This window comes from Ptychodera flava, chromosome 17 (assembly GCF_041260155.1).
Source record: "Ptychodera flava strain L36383 chromosome 17, AS_Pfla_20210202, whole genome shotgun sequence".
Taxonomy (NCBI): domain Eukaryota; kingdom Metazoa; phylum Hemichordata; class Enteropneusta; family Ptychoderidae; genus Ptychodera; species Ptychodera flava.
Window position 1 is genome coordinate 22,374,440 of NC_091944.1, and position 19,568 is coordinate 22,394,007.

General features: G+C 36.6%; 2 protein-coding genes across 4 annotated transcripts; one reads left to right on the top strand and one right to left on the bottom strand.

The window, feature by feature from the left end:
• Positions 1-44: 44 nt before the first annotated feature.
• On the top strand, positions 45-11,860 carry LOC139115792 (dynein regulatory complex protein 1-like). The gene is made up of 17 exons (XM_070678153.1): positions 45-266; positions 898-988; positions 1,751-1,863; positions 2,425-2,608; positions 3,347-3,484; positions 3,997-4,206; positions 4,865-5,004; positions 5,391-5,525; positions 5,815-5,961; positions 6,582-6,807; positions 7,284-7,373; positions 7,827-7,952; positions 8,389-8,511; positions 9,250-9,422; positions 9,831-9,887; positions 10,734-10,829; positions 11,457-11,860. Exons 1-17 carry the CDS (start codon positions 151-153, stop codon positions 11,617-11,619), a joined length of 2,328 nt encoding a protein of 775 aa, XP_070534254.1. The 5' UTR covers positions 45-150; the 3' UTR covers positions 11,620-11,860.
• Positions 11,861-12,642: 782 nt separating this feature from the next.
• Positions 12,643-19,393, bottom strand: LOC139115795 (methyltransferase N6AMT1-like). 3 transcript variants are annotated; one of them, XM_070678157.1, is made up of 6 exons: positions 19,208-19,393; positions 16,584-16,670; positions 16,092-16,266; positions 14,615-14,756; positions 13,459-13,640; positions 12,643-13,062 (listed from the first exon to the last, which is right to left on the bottom strand). In XM_070678157.1, exons 1-5 carry the CDS (start codon positions 19,333-19,335, stop codon positions 13,522-13,524), a joined length of 651 nt encoding a protein of 216 aa, XP_070534258.1. In that variant the 5' UTR covers positions 19,336-19,393; the 3' UTR covers positions 12,643-13,062; positions 13,459-13,521. The 3 variants fall into 3 exon arrangements, with proteins under 3 accessions (XP_070534258.1, XP_070534257.1, XP_070534259.1); XM_070678156.1 differs by having other exon boundaries at positions 12,643-13,055; positions 19,208-19,385; XM_070678158.1 differs by lacking the exon at positions 12,643-13,062 and having other exon boundaries at positions 13,620-13,734; positions 19,208-19,352.
• Positions 19,394-19,568: the final 175 nt, after the last annotated feature.

The window sequence follows — 19,568 nt, forward strand, 5'->3', positions numbered from 1 at the left end:
GTAAGCTAAGGGGTTATCTTCTTACTACTAAAATTGGTTAACTTGGGGTGTCTTGGCTTCTTAGCAACACATCCAAAATAGACTGTGAGAGACGGGTAGCGTTTTGTGTTTTCGATTGGAATCGACGTTGTTGAAGACACTTTCACAAAAATGAGTACCCACGAAGATGAAGAGGAAACGGGCCCATCCGTCGACTCAAACGATCCCGAAGAGCGTATCGCTGCTCGCCGCCTGCGCATTACCAAACGTATCGAAGCGGCACAAAGGTAGGTTCGATTCGATTCCGTTCGATCGTCCATGACATCTCTTCTCCACACTTTCATATATTACCACACACTCTGATATTATGAATAAAATTTGCTAATGGAAAGTTCTGCAAATATAATACGTGCAGTTGCCTCCTTTGCGAACATTGTGGGCTCTATAAAGTCGACAACTGGTCTAATTAGGCCCACTGCGACCAGAGAATGACTAAATTTCAGCAAGACTCATTACAAATACAATTTGCATTGTGCAAACTCCTAAATGATAAAAACAAACCTACCTAGTAATATTAGTAGTACTATCTATATACGTTCAGTGAGCTTTATTATTTTAATTATTTTAATTATTATCATCTTTATTATTTTTTACTTTCCATCGTCACTTTATGTGTGCAATTTACAATACAGAGCTCTCAATTTTCAAAACATTATTTACATAAGTGTACCAGAATGTTATTTAATTAATACTGCACTCAAATGTTTATGTCGCATGTGGGATTTCACCGACAATGTTTGATTCATCCAAAATCCAAAAATTGTACATGTAGTCATGATAAAAGTGAAACATACTGTTGTAGAAGGATAGGGAATAGACCAACCTTACAAAACTATGCACTGATTTTTCTATTCACAGAGAGGCCATGGGTGAGGATCCCAATGCCAAGAAGAAAGAAGATAAAGAGGAACAAAGTAAAAGTAGAAAACAGATTGAAGATAGTAGACAGGTAAGTTGGTTTTATATTGCGTAGTATTTCAAGTTTAAGTTGTGTATCCTATACTTATCAAATGATGGTGATTAAAATGTGACAGACTATTATGAAACATTTTGTAGCTCACTTCACGGCAATTCATCGAAGTACACATATTGTTTAGGTTAATCAGAATATAATGTGCAAGTGTGAACTTCACTTGTCCAGTCTGAAGGGGAAAGTCATAGGAAATGTAGGGCTTCTGCATGAAAGGTTACACCTGTCTTTGTAATACTGAATATAACATTACATGGCTCGCTGGAAAGGTTTGACATCTACAATATATCGTTTAAACTTTGGATATGTTCTAATGTCACTGCTGATGGATGGATGAATGACAATGGGAAATAGATGATTCAGGAAGTGACTGGTTCATGCCTTACTGTTGAACTATTCATAACTTTCAATTATAATGAGATCCACATCATTAATTAGTTTTAAAAAATAGAAATTCATATATAGTACACTTCTAGGAGTAGCTATGTAACATGCTTCAGTGTACACTATGGTAATTTGCAGTTATTGACATGTTCTCACAAAGATAAAATTATGATTTACACAGAGTTGTTTACTGTTGTGAAGTATGAAGGAAGTGATTGAAATACTGCAATTTACACTATGGTGATTTGCTGTAGGGTTACATACTATATTTAAGAAGAGCCAATTGTCAATAACACAGTGTTGTTCATCCCTTTGAACTATAACACCAATAACACAAACATTATGCATTTTTTTCAGCGGCTTACCAAACTAAAAACGGATGGCTCTGAGTTGGTATCCAATGTCAGGGTTGCCGGGGATTCAAGAGAAGCACACAGACGAACGGAAGAAGAAGAAAATTACAGGCAAAGGTAACTAGCAACACTAGTGTAAAAATTCTCTTTGCTGGTTTACTTTTAACCCTTTCACCACCATGGCTTGTTCCAAATCCATTGTTTTCTATGGTAAAGTTGGACCTGTATACAGGGAACTGGGGGTGAATGGGTTAAGAAATGCCGAAAAAAAGCAATCACTGTATCATATATTTATGACAGATACGTAAGTGCTTTATCATAACATTATGGAGCAGGCAGGGGACAAAAAAGACATGTATAGTATACCCACAGTTATGTGTTGTCACACACTTCTTGTGTTACAACATTCTTGTTTGAGTCTGTCTTTTCCTTGAAAGAATGTGCTAGGGGAAATTTCTCCAGCGTTGTTAGCTTTGTATAGTATGCAGCCCCTCACGATTAGAAAAATTACCAAATTTTTAGTAAGTCAAAAAAAGTGTTTTCAGTATAATTTCTGTTCGAGTATGGACACAATCTGTTGGTAAGACTTAAATTTTTTTAATGGAAGGTGCTTTCAGTGTTTGAAAATTAATGTAACTGTATGATAATGCTTCCTTCTTTTTTTCCTTGATAACACAGGACAGAAAAATTAGAAGCCGAGGCCAAGGCGGGAGCTGAGAGGTTTGAAGAAATCACCAAGAAATGGGAATCAGCACACAACAAGGATGTACCACAGGACTTGCATGATTTATTGATGCAACAGAAAGCATTATGTGATGCTATGATTGATGAAAAGAATAAACTCATCACAGACTTCCAAATGGTAAGAATGAAACCAGAATTTTAACCCTTTCACCAGCATAGTTTGGCCCAAACCCATTGATATCAATGGTGATTTTTGACCTGTTTACAGGCAATTTGAGGTGAATAGGTTAAACAATGATAAAGAAAGAGATTTCCGGAGGAAGTAATTGTCTTTTCCATCTATGATGGAGATGGAAAAATATTGTGAAAGTTCAAATGTCTCTAAAACTGTCCTCAAGGCCCCCTGCTTACTTAACCTGTTCATCCCTGATTCTCTGTAAATAGGTCCACAATCACCATTAATAACAATGGATGTTTGGATCAGACCATAGTGATGAAAGGGTTAATGAAGTGATGGCTGCTCTTACAAAACTGCAAACCTTTGTGTAGAGTAAGGAGAGGTTGCACTTGGCACAAATCATGTCATTCATTGACATATTTGAGTTCATGACTGATATATTGTTTCATGACAACAAAATACAAACAACTCTAGCAATTTTGTCTTTACCATAGTTGATACTGGTATTATCCAGACAGATATGGTCATGCCAACATATGATAAATGAATAATGTTGTGCAGTATTTTTCAAGACAAGGTTTTGAGTACATTTGCATGCATTATCATGGTCAAACAACGGACACTTTTCAACATAACAAACACATGTATAGGAACAATGTGTAGAGGAACTATCTAAAAGTCAGTGTTTTATATTATACCATTATTGAATTGAGATGAATGTATCATCTTTATTGTCAGGAATTGAAGTCCAAAGATGACCAGTATGTCAAGGACTTGAAGAAGCAGGCTGAAGACATTGATCTGATGATTGAAAGAATGGAAGAGCAGGTCAAGAATCTGACGAGATCCTACAGGGAAGAACTCAATCAGATAGAGGTATTATATGTGCTAATAATGCTTAAAGAGTTTCTCTTTGGTGTACTTGTCAAGAACCTGATTGCAATGGTCTAATGTTACACTCAGATGCTTCATTTCAATCTATTTAATCTCTGTTGTGTATCGAGATGGTGTTTTTATGAATTTTGTCAAAGGCCACTCAGACAATAATTCAGTTACAATTGTGAATTTGCCAAATGCATCATGGGAAAATTCATCTGTTTACAATTACAGTGGTCTTAAATTTGTGAAATTTTAGCTTTACAAAAAAGCTTTCACAGCCATCACGAAAATGTGCATCCTTCTTGTTTCAGCTGGCAGGCCTGCGGAGCTAAAACACAAACAAGAATGGTACAGCTCATTTTGTCAAAACACCAAATTGGCTTTGAATGATACATTCTATTGGTTTCCAATATCTACATGATGCATAGCACATAGCAAATCAAGAACAGGAATCATGTCTATGTTTTGAAGCAGAGTATTGAAATTATTTCCCTTCTCTCTCCGTACAGAAAGCCTTCGATGCCGAGAGAAATGAATTACTTGAAAACGACAAGAGAAAATGGGAACAGACAATGCAGGGAAGGAGAGACAAGGAAGTAGATTGTATGAAAGCCAGGGAGAAGAGAGTTGAGGATTATGAACAACAGATCCAGCATCTCAGAACTCAGGATGCCGAGGAGTATAACATGGTGAAAATTAAACTAGAAAAGGATGTACAGGTGAGAGTTCAAAGTGGTGAAAATTTTGTTAAAATGTGTATTTTGAATGGCATGGGATCAGATAGAAAACTCAAACTTTCATGAAGGTGTTGGTATTTTCCATCTTAGCACTTGTTATACTTTACTGATTTTAAATTTTAACCCATTCACCACCATGGTTTGGCCCAATGCTATTCTTTTCTAAGGCAAACTTGGACCCGTGTATATTTATATGGGGTGGCAAATCCACATTGTACATAAAGAAAAATCTAACTAAAATCTTTAATGACTTCTTTAGATTATATTTGAATTTTTATTATGATCAAGTAGCAGATTTTCAAGTTTATATTTTCAGCCATTAAATGGTAAAACAAATGGATTGAAATTCCAAACTGTACAATAAAAGAGTTACATTTGCTTATTTTTATGCCAGCATTCTAAGTGGAAGAGTTTGTTGTGAGGTGAATTGAGATTTTCCTTCTCTACAGATTCTAAAAAGTTGGTATAGTTTAGATACAGACTAATACTTCCTATCATACAAAGTGTTCCTAAATTTGACTAAACTTTAGTTTTAAACTTTAAAACAATTCCCATTATGTGGCTCCTAGGCAGAGAGGACAAATTGAAAGCTATCTGACTCTTCTTTCTCTGTAAATGAATTTATGTTTTGTACTTTTAGGTCTTAGAACAGCAGTTACAACAGATGCGTGCAACCTACCAGCTTAATCAAGAGAAACTGGAATATAACTTCCAAGTATTGAAGAAGCGCGATGAAGAAAATACCATTACCAAATCACAACAGAAAAGGAAAATAACAAGGTTTGTGTGAAAAAGAAAATCCAGTCTTAAAGTATCACAGAGATATTGGTGCATGTTTTATTGTACTGAATGCATCTATTGGAGAAAAAAGATAATTTTTTCATTACAACAGCCCCAGGACAACAGCCAAGTGTTCAAAATTCTGATACATCAGGTTGACCAGGCATACTGGAATGCAATTGAAAATACAGCCTTTGCTCTGGGCTAAATTGGTGTCTTTTTTGTCAAATTGAACAAAAATCTGAAAAAAGTAATCAATTTAAAATTAAAACAGGAGAATCATTCAAAACAGTATCTGAGGAGAGGTCATGGGTCAAAGTGCACCATACTCCTCTCTGTAGCGAACACAGTGTCCATATGACCACACATTGACATCACACTCACAGGTTGCAAGATGTACTGAATAATCTCAAAGTGAAGCTAGCCAAGCAAGAGAAACAGTACAGAGAAGAAAACCAGGCACTGGCCGACGACTACAAAAGAATAACTGAACAATTCAAGGAATTACAGAAGAAAGCAAAGTAAGTTGACAGTTTGCCCTCTGTCCTCTAAAATATTTTGCAATGGATAGATAAGTACTGCATATTGTGTTGAAATTGTAGACCTTTGAGAAAACCTGAGGGACTATGTTGAAAAACAGAACTCAGTTTGTCAGTTCTCACGGTTGTATGTATAGGAGTACCTGTATATTGGCTGGTGACATGTTCAACATAGCAGCTTTCATATCTACATGTAATTTCCATTGATTAACTGCCAGATTTTTTGAGCGTTATAACTGACGGTGTCTAACTTGAAATTTTTCCTCTGCAGACATTTCCAAGCCACAGACTCCAGGAAGTTCTACGACATCTGGATCATGAACGAGAACGAAGCCAAACAGCTGGTCAATGAAGTTGTGGAACAGGATAGAATTGTCCATGAGCAGCAACTGGGACTGCAGTGGTTGTCTCCAGATGTGTAAGTTGAATAGTTTTTGAATATGGTTCAGCCCATGCCTTCATATATATATTAGACAGGCCCAATTACATCGTTGAAAACCAGAATATGATAGTGCTAGACAACAGGAAATTATTAAAGTTAAGAATCAGTAATAATATGTTGTTGACATCTCATGCTTCATGAAAGTATGTGAAATAAATAGCGCACATGACTTTGTTTGAAACCGCAGCAACCATATAACCGTAGACTATAATACTAATGACCTGACTCCAATGTTTATACTGGCATAGTGGGACCAAGATACTCAGGCATGAGGGGTGTCAGGGTTTCTAGTCAGGATTTGTGTATGTTTCTGAGAATTACGGTACATTTACGGAGCACAACGTATGTATTGATTGCAGATTTTGAACTCTGGAAAGTCAACATGCTTTAGTGGTTGGAATATCTAAATGTATGTTCCAAATATCTCAGAAGTCCCGAGAATTTGTTACGATTTTGTCAATTTCTATGTATGATTGTGCTTTCTTGGAAAATGTTGTTGATTTCAGTATGGGGTAAATCTTCCATGGAGAATGTTGTTTATTTCTGTGCATGGTAGCATTCTCATGGACACTATTGTTTATTTCTGTATGCGATAGTTCTTTCATGGACAATGTTGGCCCACTGTCGTCAACCAAGAAGAAGACAGTATCAGCCATACAAGTGTTGGAGGAAGTGATGTCATCAACCAAGGGCAGTGTGGATGGGCAAGATGAAGAGGAGGGCGAGGAGGATGAGGAGGAAGGCACAGTGTCTGAAGATGGAACCCCCAAACTGTCCTTGAAAACTATCAAACAAGTCCTAGAGCTCCTCTGTGATGAATCAGTGAGTACAATTCCCTAGAACCATGTTGTTGCAAATAGCTTTCAAAAATTCATTGGATTCGCTTGCATCTTTTGCAAGTACTTTCTTAATGTGAAAATAGAATGTATGGAGTCAACAATGGATAGTCTACATAAATCAAGTCAATGATCATTATTTTTGCTTATAAACAGTAGTACACTGTGCACAAATGAATACAAAGTTGGCACACTGAGAAATTTTGATACAGTTCTGTAGCTTCAATAGGGGGAGCATAGAGAGCGCCCTCTAGCGACGATCTTTCAGTGTTGTACATAAGTCCATGATTATTCTACTAAGAACTACCACTGGTTGCATAAATAATTTCATAATTGCATGTATGATAAACTCTCTATGTTAAGGCTGAGAGACAGCTCATTTTTATTTTGCATGCCAGGTTAAAATGTTCTTATACATGGCCCGAAATGTCAACTCACCAAATGCATTGTGTCGTCTTACAGGGTTTCTTGGTGGAATCAAAACTCAACAAGTTGTTACAGCCCTTGGAGAAGGATGAGCGCTCCCTGATGAAGCTGGATGCCATATTTGGAGTAAGTTTCCCCATTGTTATTTTGCATCAATAAGTGGATTTCAAACCTCACACACATTACTGTAGTTAAAAATTACATTTTCTGTTGAAGCTTAACCAAGAAGCACAGGATGATAGTATTTTTAAGACAATTGCTGATATTGTACCATCGTCTTGAAACTGATCAATGTAATCAACGCGTAAATCCCAACCTGGTATTCAAAATGCATGATTCATAGACCATGTAACTTTTCAATGTTTTTTATAGGTACATGTTCCTTGCCATGCACACTTCTTGGTCTATCTAATTCAAACTTTACAAGCCTTTGTTTTTCTTTAAATCCTAAATCCATTGAAACAGTTGACTGTCTGTTTCATTTCATCAGGAGTATGACTCTAAAACTGACTGTAATAAAGACAACTGTGCTTCATATTGGCCTCTTATTCATGAATATTTAAATTTTGTGTATTGCAGGCGTTGGGAGTGGAAACAGAGGATGATATTCAAAAACTTGCCACATACTTCTTGCAAGCCAAGCCGTTAACTCAGAAAGCAGTTGACAAGCTTGGTGAAGAGGTGGAGGCCCAGCCATCAATGCAGGTATGAATTCCAATATGGACATTTTCTGAAACAGTTGTTTGAATTGGGCCTTTTAGAGGTTTTTACATTGATTTCAATGGCAAAGAATATTATGTCATGAAAATCAATAGATCACCTGCATGAAAGTCAAGTTTTGAAGTTTGTAATGATAGGTTTGCATAGGAAAGTGATAGGTGAAGATTTGTAAGCATTTTGAAAGAGTGGAGTCAAAGATTTGGGGAAAGGTTGTAAATTGCGTGTCATGTGGTCTAGAAATAAATATATGACAATGAAACTAGTGTGTTGCGTTTCCGTCTGCAGGAATATTAGGAAATACTAGTGCATCAGGTAATAACTTTGTGACAAATCCTAATGGAAACGTGCATATAAAATATATACAGCTGATATTCACCAGAGGTATATTTATAGCCAGAATTGTTTGTTTGTTTACCAACAGGATGGTGAGGGAACCATACCTACAGAGGGCAGTGCAAGTGGCATTGGTGATGGTACAATGCGTGGTATGGTGACTGGTACTGGTACGGAAGAAGGGGAAATGAAAGAACCACAGGAACCTGAGGTGAGACAGAACATATAGCTTTTCCTATCACCCTTTACCCATCACTCTTTGGTCTATTCCAATTGTTTTCAACAATGCAGTTAGGCCTTTACAGTGGAAAATGGGGGTGAAAGCTTTAACCCTTTCACCCCCAGTTCCCTGTATTCAGGTCCAACTTTACCATAGATAACAATGGATTTGGGACAAACCATGGTGGTGAAAGCCTTAAGTACCTTTTCTTTGTCCTACTGTATTTAAGATCAAGATCAAGCCATGGCATCCGTGGAAGTCATAGAGTTACCTATCATACAGTTCTGAATTCTTGTCCTTATACAATCTGACATGTGTGAAAGGCTGTATTGACCATTACTTGATATGCATCGGCTACTCATACCAATGCAATTCTTTCAGACCTGACTTTCTGGTAATTACCAGAGCTACACATATATAGGGGTTTGGGCCTGAAATGGTTAAGCATAACAGAAAATGCCTGGAATAATTTACACATATAAAAGTGAGCTTTAAAGAAACCCTATCTTAATAATCGTAAAACATGGATATTATGATATTCCCATCATTATTAAGGTCAACGGTGAACCATCTGTACATGCAGGAAAATTCAGACGGAATTGATATGATGGGCTAGAGGAAACCACATATGCATTTGCCATATGTACTTCTGTGAGGTTGGTTCTTGAATTTGGTAGCCATTTTATAGTGATCATCATTGATAAATAAACATTGTCTTCATCCCTCCAGGGAGAATACGAAGAGCAAGATGTTGATGCTGAGGTTGCCAAGGTTACAGGAGAGGAAGACGAGGTGGCATCAGTCCAGACGAGTGTGAAATCAATAGCAGATACCCTTATTCATCCCAATGATGTGCTGAAGGCTCTGAAAGACTTTGTGGATGATCACCATACGCAATCCAAGTTAGTTGATGTACAATGTTGTCAACATTGGCACCTCTTACAAATATATCCTATTCTCTTCACACTAAATAAATGGTGATTAAACCAACAGGTTATCTAACAGGGCGATTTTATTATATGCTCTGAGATCAATATATATATACAATGGCGGTAGTAGTGAAACTACTAAATAAAATCAACTACTAAATAAAATCTTCAAGGACCACTGTTTTTTTGAGCCAAAATATGATTGTTGTTTGAAGGACAAACTGAGCACCATTGTCAACCCAAGTTTATGGTAGAGCACATCTTAATGTAGGTGATATCTAGAACCCCATACTTGTGACTGTACGCCCTTTATGGTTTAGTAGAAGTTTTATCAGAACTCACTTGACACACAGACTGACTGTATACCTGTTTACTTTCCAGGGACAAGGGAAAATACCAAACTTTCCAGATCATCTCAGGAGTAGAGAGAGATGACAGGTACGTTAAAATATATATCTTCTGAGTGTTCACCGTATGAGGTAGATTTATTTGTTGAATCAGAATTAAGTAACCACCATGATATAAAAACCTCACAGGAATGCAAAATAGAGGACATGTATTGTGTCTGTTTTTGAATATACATGTATACAGTGTGAACTCTGTGTAAGTTACATTTATGTTTTTGCATTCATATTGTTAGAAAACCTTTTTAAATTTTTTCATCACTGTTACAAAAAAATTATTGCTTTCTATTACACATTGCTCGTACATTTATGGTTGACCATTACATAAAAACAACAAAATTCCAAAAAGAATCCAAGTCCATACCATGGCTTATGTCACATTTGTAAAACCTCTTTTGTAGAGTGCTAGAGTGATTTTCATTTCAAGTATTAACCCTTTGAGCGCTGCAATTTTTCCCACTAAAATTATAGAGTGCAACATTTTAACAATTTTATGAATTTTTCTGTAATTTTTTTGACAATTTTGGACCAAAGGAACATCACATTTCATTGGCTTCAGATTTTTATCAAAATTTCAGCGAAATTTGGAAAAATGTTGACTGGTGTATATTTTGATGTCGGTGACAAAAATTGACTTTGGCATCAAAGGGTTAAAAGGTACTCTTTAGGGGAACTGGACATGTTAATGATATATATTCCACTCTCACTATTTTAGAACTTTCCTATGCATTGCTACATACGCTCAGAGAAATTTTGTAACGCTAGCAGAAACACTAGGGGATGTAGCACAGCATACCGTAGTCCCAAATGGTATTGTATATTATGGCTTGTAAATTTTGAGTTTTACTTTGACCATTGATGAAAATTTTTGTTCTGACAGTGGGGATGACGAGTACTGGAAGAAATACAAGTCAATACTGACAGTGCAGAAGGAGAAAGTTTGGACCGCTCTAGTCACGGGACTTGATAAATACAGGTTTGTTACCACTAATAGTTTCCATACTTGTAACAATATCAATGCCAGACTCTGTCGTTGCGATTGTGAGTTCAGTTGTGTGTACTGCCAGATTTTCGTTGCAAATGTGCGCTGACATGCTACAGGTACTTTTTGCTCGCTGAAGAATGCTCTGTATAAATGCACGTCTTACATGCATCTGGGTTTGCACACGACGTCTCGTTGCCAAGAATTGCTGTTGTGTATTACAAAGTATCATTCAGCTATTGGAGTGGATGGCATAATACAAATCCCATACATTACTTGGCCTGAGGGTCAAAGCATATGTTTGTTTCCCTCAAGTGACTGTGAGTCACATGACGTTGACATCTTTGACTAGAATGTGTGCATGTGTAGCTGCCAATTTCAAATTTATCAAAGGGAACAGTTTTGGGATTGTTACTAGGTTCCCAGCTATACTACTAGTTCCAAAACCATTTTTCTTTTTGATGTACACTATCATATTCCCTTATTCGTAGGGATGTTTTGGACATGTTCATTTGTAAAGACTATCTAATTATGACATTGTAAGTTTGCAAAAAGGGTTTAAACTGTCTCTTCTCTCGTTTTACAAATAAATTAACATTCTGTTTTTTTTCTTTCCCCCAGTGATGTCCTCCATCAGAGAACAAAGTTGATCACAGAGACAGACAGCCTCAGACAACAGAACGCAGAGCTCCGAATGCTTCTTCATCAATACATCAATTCCAAAGTCAACAATGAACTTGAGATACCCCCAACCCGTGTTCTTAACCTTGAATTTGGACAGTGAATCCGATAAAAGAATGAACCCCTATAAATATATTTTGATATATTACCTGAAAAGTTTTTCTTGTAAATTTTGATGCCTATCAGAAATGTACATAAGCTTTGTTTTTGTTTTGTAAAGTATTGTACACATACTATTGGGATTAGGAGATTTGGGTGTTCAATAGCAAAAACCTTTGCTGCAAACTTTTACCTGTCATTGAACAATTTATTAATCTTGTAATAAACCATCCAGCTGAACTAGACACTGTGTATACCCACATTGATCATGTAAGAGTGTTATGAGTGAGTTTATGCTGAAAGTTTTTTTTTCCTGTCAGTGAGGGCGCTACTATAGGTCCGTGGTGTGAATTGGGAAGACTGGAGACTGGGCCTACACTGAACATTTTATTAATAAACAGTTCTAGGGGATCCACTTGCTTCAAAAGGCTATGTTAGGGACATCAGAGATAGTTTCATGTTTTGATAGTCTGGTTCTGCAGGTTCTAGTCCTATTACAACCACAGATATTTGGAACATGCACGTGGCAAATGAAGCTGGTGTTTGACCTCCTACTTCCTTCCCCAAAAACAAAAACTTTGGAAATATGCAAATCTAATGACACAGTAATGATTTAAACTTCCCAAAACATGATAAACAGCTGAACCTTGAAGTTTGAACTGTTTACACAAAGGTTTTTTAACAAGCTTTTTCAAAGAAAATCGAATGATGATTTAGTGTCACTCGTATACTGGTAGTTACCAATGTGTTAAACTGTGACATATAGTTTGTGTGAATTTGTGCACAACAATCAAATTTGACATAACCCCCTCCTCTAAAGACAGGGAGTTTTGTTTATCATGCATGAGTGTTAAATATCCACTGTAACTGTGACACACCATTATGCACTGTGGTGGCATGTAACAAATACGTCTGCTGCATGATTTCTCTTGAAAAACATCCAACTACATAGCTTTCTGTCTCAGATTAGACCACACATCCTACTACACCTGTGAGACATGTTACTGGACACAACTGAAACAAATGAAAAGTTGGAGTTTTCGTCATTTAATTGCACTTACATGTTACATAAGCATGTTACAGTACAGTGTTCTTAAAAGTCACATCTGACTGGACAGTTCAGTGTTGTCCGTCATGATAATGACGGATGAAGTAACTCATGTTTTCGTTTATTGATGTATCAAAACTCCAGCGTCACGTTAGTCTTCAAAGTAATTATCTTGTAACTATTGACTCCACTTGCACGATGTCATTACATGGGCTTCTTTCCATAAGCCAAAGCATACCATTGCTTCCTTGGCCCAAATCTCCACATGTCAACATTTACACTCAAATGTCTTTGAGTCAGTATTTTACCATCCAGTTTTGACTTAATACTCAGTCTCATCCCTCAGAACTCTTTTGGCCTGTCTTTTGTTGTGTTATGCTCTGTAAATTTCCCTTGTACCTAGGGTGAAAAAACAAAGTCAAGTTCATAGTTCCCATGATTTGAATGTTATGCAAGAGCATCTGAATATCATGGACATGGGAAATTTTTGCAGAGTTTTAGCAAATCAAGAGGTCTAATGTCCAATAGCATGCATTCCTCCACGGTCCCTCTATCACATAGAGGGACCGTGATTCCTCAGAACAAAAACAAGGAGCAAATTTGTGAAGCAGGATGAGAGCTGGATGAACAGACTATATTGAAGGACCAATGTTGTTATCATGGCATCAAAACAAATTGATCTTGCGAACGATGTCAGATGGATATATTCTATCCCACATTTCAGAGTTGTCTCAGAGTTACAAACTGTACTAGGAAATATACCAGAAAATATTTTGTGAAAAGACGCATTCTTACCAGATCACATCGATCTTGAGACTTTCAATGACATAACACCCATTGTTGATGGAGTAACGGTTTTCATGTGACAGTATCCACCTTTGTGAATTTCAGCACTGACAATCTCTCTGGGCCGGATCGCCGCGTTATGACCACTGTCATTGAGAAACCATGACTCTTCATAATTTCTTCAATTTCATCTGCAGAGATGCAATCACACAATAGTTTCGTTGGTCTGTCTCAAGCTGGTGTTACATCGAAGGGAAGTGGTAACATGGCTTTGATTTTCATAGTCTGTAGCAAGTAGCATGTACGGTAAATCCAAAGAAACACAGGGCCACAGTATCTGTACCTTCATGGTTGAATCAGTGCTTGACTGAGGGTACCTTTATATTTGGTGAATTAATACAAAAAATGCCCCCTAGGATAATGTTGAATTGAACCCCTGTTCAGCCTGAGTTCATTAGGGGAAGGCTGCATTAACTTGCATGGTACCTGAAACCCCAGTCCTTGCCTGAGCAACTCGGGTGACAAACAGAAGACTTTTAATCCTCAAGGTGTGAATGTTCCATTGTTATGTTTATCTAATCCAGCTGGTGCCATTGTAGTGCCATTGTAGGAAAGGCAGGTCTGTGAAATTGATCCTCTAGGGAAAAAGGGTATTCCTAAGTTAATGGAGCTTTCCCGTAATGTTAGTATTCTTCTGTTTTGTCACTGATGCTCTTTTGCATAATATAGGGTTATTCACAAAATATCGGGATTTATGTCCAAATTCATTGTACAGAAAAGATATTGTCCAAGACGCCTTGTGTCAAGGACAATACCGAAGCATAAGGTGTATGAGGACATAAATCCCAGTATTTTGTGAATAACCTTTATAATTATACACCTTTCAGTCAAATTTTATGAGAAGGTCAGTGACACCTGAAGTTATTGGACTCTGTGTCAATGTTATTGGATTCCACTCCACTTACTGTGCAATGAAACCACTTAGGTTATAGACGTAGGTGTACATTGTATATGTATACAATATGATACACTGTGTGGCAAATGCAAGATTAAGTTCACAGCCAAGAGTCATAGCAGTAATATTCAGTCATCACTGATAAACATGGGGAGCAGATATTGTTGGTACAATTCTTAAATGTTCAGTTTAGCCATTGAAATAATTCACCTTGCTTATTTTCCTTGATGATGACGAGATAAAACACTCCTCGTTTTGACAACAGATCTGACACCAGGGGAAATATTCTGTCCATGACTTGTCTGCCATTGTCACCACCAGCCCAGCTAGCTTCTATCCCCTGACTGCCAACCTACACACACACAAAAAAACAAAACAAAAGAAAAGCAAACAAACCAAGTCAACACTTCAATTCTAATATTGATGGTTTGAAATTTCAATACCTCCATAACATCAATCACACAAGACAGTTCACAAACGTCATATATGAATATAATTACTGCCAGACTCAAAGTGTTTGAATATTTTGACTTTCTCCTCCACTACTGACGGATAATTTTGTTACTTTTCCTTTGAAATGCTCTGAATAAATAAATGTTATTAAATAGACTATAGAAAAGTGTGCTTTTGTCTCCTGTAAGACATCTATTATGACAGCACTATTTCCAACCTTACAGGGGTTGCGCACAGAATATATCACACAAATCTTATGAATAAAAGGATTATCTAAGACTTCAATAATAGCTGTAATTTTGATGTATTGTGAGGTATGTTGGATCTTTTTGTAAAAATAAAATTTCTTCTTCTGTTTTGAAAAATCTGTCAAAATGGCCCAAGTTCAAGTTGTCAATACAGCTTGTATTTGTGTTATGTCCAATGTAATTGTTGACAACTGAATTACAGTCTGGACTAGAACTTGTCCAAACAATAACACTGCATATACATGGAGTACACAATGCATTATGTCTGCATATACATGGAGTATACCATGCATTATGTTTGCATATACATGGAGTACACAATGCATAATGTCTGCATATACATGGAGTATACCATGCATTATGTTTGCTAGGCCTAAACATTGTATTTCAGGGAACAAGCGTATGAACACATTCTATTGAAAAATAATTATGAAAATATCATTGAAGGTTACAGGTACATAATTGTAACAACAACAACAACAACAACAACAACAATGATGACAAGTTTATTTACAGAGTGTCAATGTCCACAAGAACTTCATCAAAGACACTGGTTAAATCATATATAGTGATAAACTCACATGAAAATAGATTTAAGAAGGAAAAAAAAAACAGACAAATAACAACGGTCAAAATGTTTAGTTTTGGATTTGACTGACAAGATGACAGCCCTGAAGAAAGATGAATCCTAAGTGGAAGAAATGAATTGGACCTACAATGAATTGGACCTACAACATGCATGCATGTTTCTCCAAGCTTTTTTTTTCTCGCTTTTCTCACTTTCATCTGATCTGCTAACCTACTGTCCCTCTAAATATCAGAGTACTGACACGAAGTCGGATGAGGACAGTGCTCTAACAGTTAGCAGTTCATGCAAAACTTGCCCCACACAGCTCCAAACAACAGTGCCTACAGTGTACCATCTGTCAGTGTATGCACACATAACACATAATGATACATCAATACAGACATAAAACAACACTCACTTCTTCATTTGGCGTCACAACATACGGAGGATTGAATATGAGAACATCAACAAGTCCATTTAATCTGGGTTGGAGACACTTCACCAAATCGGTTACCATGGTATCAACAATGACACCATTTTGTTCACTTGTCTTCTTGGCGGCTGATGCAGCTGTTTTGTTAATGTCAGTAGCCCTATTGGGATAGAATTTTTTCCATGGAACACTGCTTATCACTTGTCGATCTTTCCAAGTATCTGGGAAACAAAGCAATTGACTCTGAAGCTCCAGTATCAATTCCACCTTTCCCCGAAATAGGAATGCTTTGACGAGTGGAGTGTGACGTTGATAAAATGACTGAAAAATTTCAGTAACATTTACCCAATAAATATTATCAAAGATGTTTATATCTTTCTCTGAATAGTTAGTGATGTAGAGCGCTAGACTATCATTCATAAGGTTTGTAAAGTAGTAACTACTGAATATGTGAATTACGAAAAACGAGATACTTACATACAAAATGCTGCATGTTTAAACAGCGATGCTAAGAATGTGATGACGATCCCAGAACCACAGCCAACCTCAACACAAACAGTCGGTCTGCAAAATACAATGTAACGAAACATTGCATGCAATAATCTGGGTCTGCATGCTCAAAGTCACTTAAAATTGAAGAATTTTCAATGACTGTTTGAGGTATAAAATCCCATTTTCCAGGTATTTATACGATATATCTTTTTTGTATTATTCCATTTTATATATCATTTTACAATATATTGACTTATCATTTCCCCATTTCCTTAAATGTTATATCAAGAATCTTACTCATTTATAGATCTTACCAAGGACTCAATTTCATTTCCAAAGACTTTCAAGGAGGCTTTAAAATTCAAGGATTTTGAAGGACTCTCCTGGAACCTGAATAACGGATACTATATTTGCAGTAAAAATACGTTAAATATATTGTGATATGGGCCTTTATCAATAAACATGAAAGTCCCGTGCTTCAATAACGTATATCTCTGAAGTACCAAGGGAATTTTGTAACACTTGGGGAAATGAGTACAACTTGATCATCGAACATGAAAATTTACAAAAATATCAACCGCCTGTGCATGTCATTCATACAGGACTGCACTACAGAGCAAAATGGATTTGGACTCTCACAGACATCACAGCAGACATGTCTGAATCACATCTTTTACAGCTGTAACAAGAAATAATAAAATACAATTGGCAAATGTAGCACTCAAATTTAAAGGCTGAGATCATTTCAGTCAACTTGAGACAACATTTTATCATTTTGTTGCTGAATTTTCTCCTAGGTTCGGTGGAAACATAGTGTAACATATACTGTAACTAAGGAGAGATCAGACTACCTAGCCTACTAATCATTTTTTATCATTTTTGCACCAAAAATCAAAAGTTGTTTATTGTCATGACCTTAGCAAATAGAGGTTTTCACTTGGCATCACATAAGAAATGTACACTGTAATGTGCAACAGATATCAATTTAGATTTCTTTAGCTCTGGAATAAACAACCTGAGTGTTTAAGTAAAATAAATTTGACTTGTCATTAAAGTGGTGCAAATTCCGCTAACCAAAACATTGACTTTGTTGGCTCCTTGAAAGGGTGGATAAAGGTGATTAGTTTGTACATGCATTTAATTTGAAGAAATCTACTGTACTGGTCATCACCTGGAGACCAGCTAAATGAATAATGGATGAAATCGATAATAATTCCTGTAGCTTATAAGCTGGGGTTTAATATCAGAAGGGTAAGATGGAGGCAGATGTTGTTTGATTGGATAATCTTGGACAAAATTGATAATATCATCTTATTTCAAAGTTAGAGTCTGATTGATAATTGATATAAATGTACTTGTTTAGAATAAGATGGTTACAAGTGCATATGTGTACAAGAAATTAGAATTTGGCATTTCAGTGAAAATGTTGATTCATTGTTCGTGGCAGGCTATGAGAAAACTATGAATAATTTGTTTTTTAATAATACGAACTAAATCTGTGCTTTTATAAGTGTTTGACAATTGATCCAAATATACCTGATCAGAACAGGGTGTGTAAAAGTGAAGATGTGAACAACAAATATGAAACTGGAATTTCACAAAAAAATTAATATGAATAGCACTGATCGCAAATGATGACGTCATGTTTTTCTCTCATTAATATGCATACATAAATATTTGTCTGCATTTTCTGCATAAACGATGAAATAAATCCTGCTGGCATTAAAATGGTTACTAAAAGTCACACTAGTTCATGGTATTTTATGGCTCAGACTGCAAGCTGCAACAACAGTCGCGCATGCAACAACAAAGTTTGTCTGAATTTTAGGCAGCGTTGTCCGAAAGTCGCGCATGTGCAGCTATATTTAGTAACAAGCCTGAAATCGTGATCGCTGCTATTCACTTCTCATGGTAGTCTTTAGGTAAACTATTAAACATTTTCCAAAACAAAACTTACTATATATCTGTACATGGGTAAATGTTGTTCAGTAATGACTTTTAGGCTGTAATAAGTTTCTTGACAAACAATTAATGAATTATAGTGCTCTCTGTACACTTACAAGCCAAACTATAAATGAAGGTAAACATTACAGCTATTGTCCCTGTTGATTTTGAATAGCAGACTGTATAGCCTAGACCCTATTCGTAGCTTTCGCCATTCGTCCACACTCAAAGGACGGAAGCAACAAATAGGGTCCAGTGCGCTACCAACTGTACTGCAAGTTGATAGAATTATTTATTGTGAAATGTGATCTTTTTTTCAATGAATTACTTGAAACCTTGCATAAAAGTGATTATTTGTAAGGTTACAACATATTTGCTGAAAGTTCAAAGGTCAAATGAGAAATTATATGTCAATTAATAAGATAAGATATGACCAAATGACACAGGGGTATGGGTCACTGTTTCTTGTGCATGAAAATTGGGGAGGGTCCTTTGATTTCTCATAAACACTTTTGAAGGGTCACTATTTTTCGCGAGGCACCATTTGAAAAAACACCCATCCCCCCCCCCCCCAATTTCTGTCCAGTCCACTGGGGACGATTCCAGAGACTCCCCCATCATACTTAATGGCCACTCCCTTACTCTGTCATGCTTTCGTTCGTTACCTCAGTTCTCGCAAACTTTCATACTCTTTCTCTATCGCATCTAGCATGAGAAAAGTATCTTCTGCAGGTTCATACACATGCTTGTAATCATCATGACTAAGATGAGAAAATTCTGGAGTCCGAAACATCGTAAGCAGTAGCTTGTTGTGTGTTGTGTGCACAGTACTCGCACTCTCTGCCAATGTGTCGTACGCTTGCCTAAGCCTATAATCAGAATCAGATTGAATTTCGAATCCACATGTACTGTAGGAAGCGACGACTCAGTTGCAAATATAGGTTCTGCTCAAATGACGACGACAGCGACGAAGACAACGATGACAATAACGATGATAAAAATATAATAAGTATGTTAAAGTAATAA

What these genes read in the sequence shown, in the direction of transcription:
- LOC139115792 (XM_070678153.1), top strand. Translation starts at nt 151, where the DNA reads ATGAGTACCCACGAAGATGAAGAGGAAACGGGCCCATCCGTCGACTCA. An exon ending in CGTATCGAAGCGGCACAAAG is followed by an intron (nt 267 to 897) that starts GTAGGTTCGATT and finishes TTCTATTCACAG; the next exon opens with AGAGGCCATGGGTGAGGATC. An exon ending in AAGAACCACAGGAACCTGAG is followed by an intron (nt 8,512 to 9,249) that starts GTGAGACAGAAC and finishes TCATCCCTCCAG; the next exon opens with GGAGAATACGAAGAGCAAGA.
- LOC139115795 (XM_070678157.1), bottom strand. Translation starts at nt 19,335, where the DNA reads ATGTTTCGGACTCCAGAATTTTCTCATCTTAGTCATGATGATTACAAG. An exon ending in TTGTGACGCCAAATGAAGAA is followed by an intron (nt 14,757 to 16,091) that starts GTGAGTGTTGTT and finishes GTGTGTGTGTAG; the next exon opens with GTTGGCAGTCAGGGGATAGA. An exon ending in CATCAAGGAAAATAAGCAAG is followed by an intron (nt 13,641 to 14,614) that starts GTGAATTATTTC and finishes GCATCTCTGCAG; the next exon opens with ATGAAATTGAAGAAATTATG.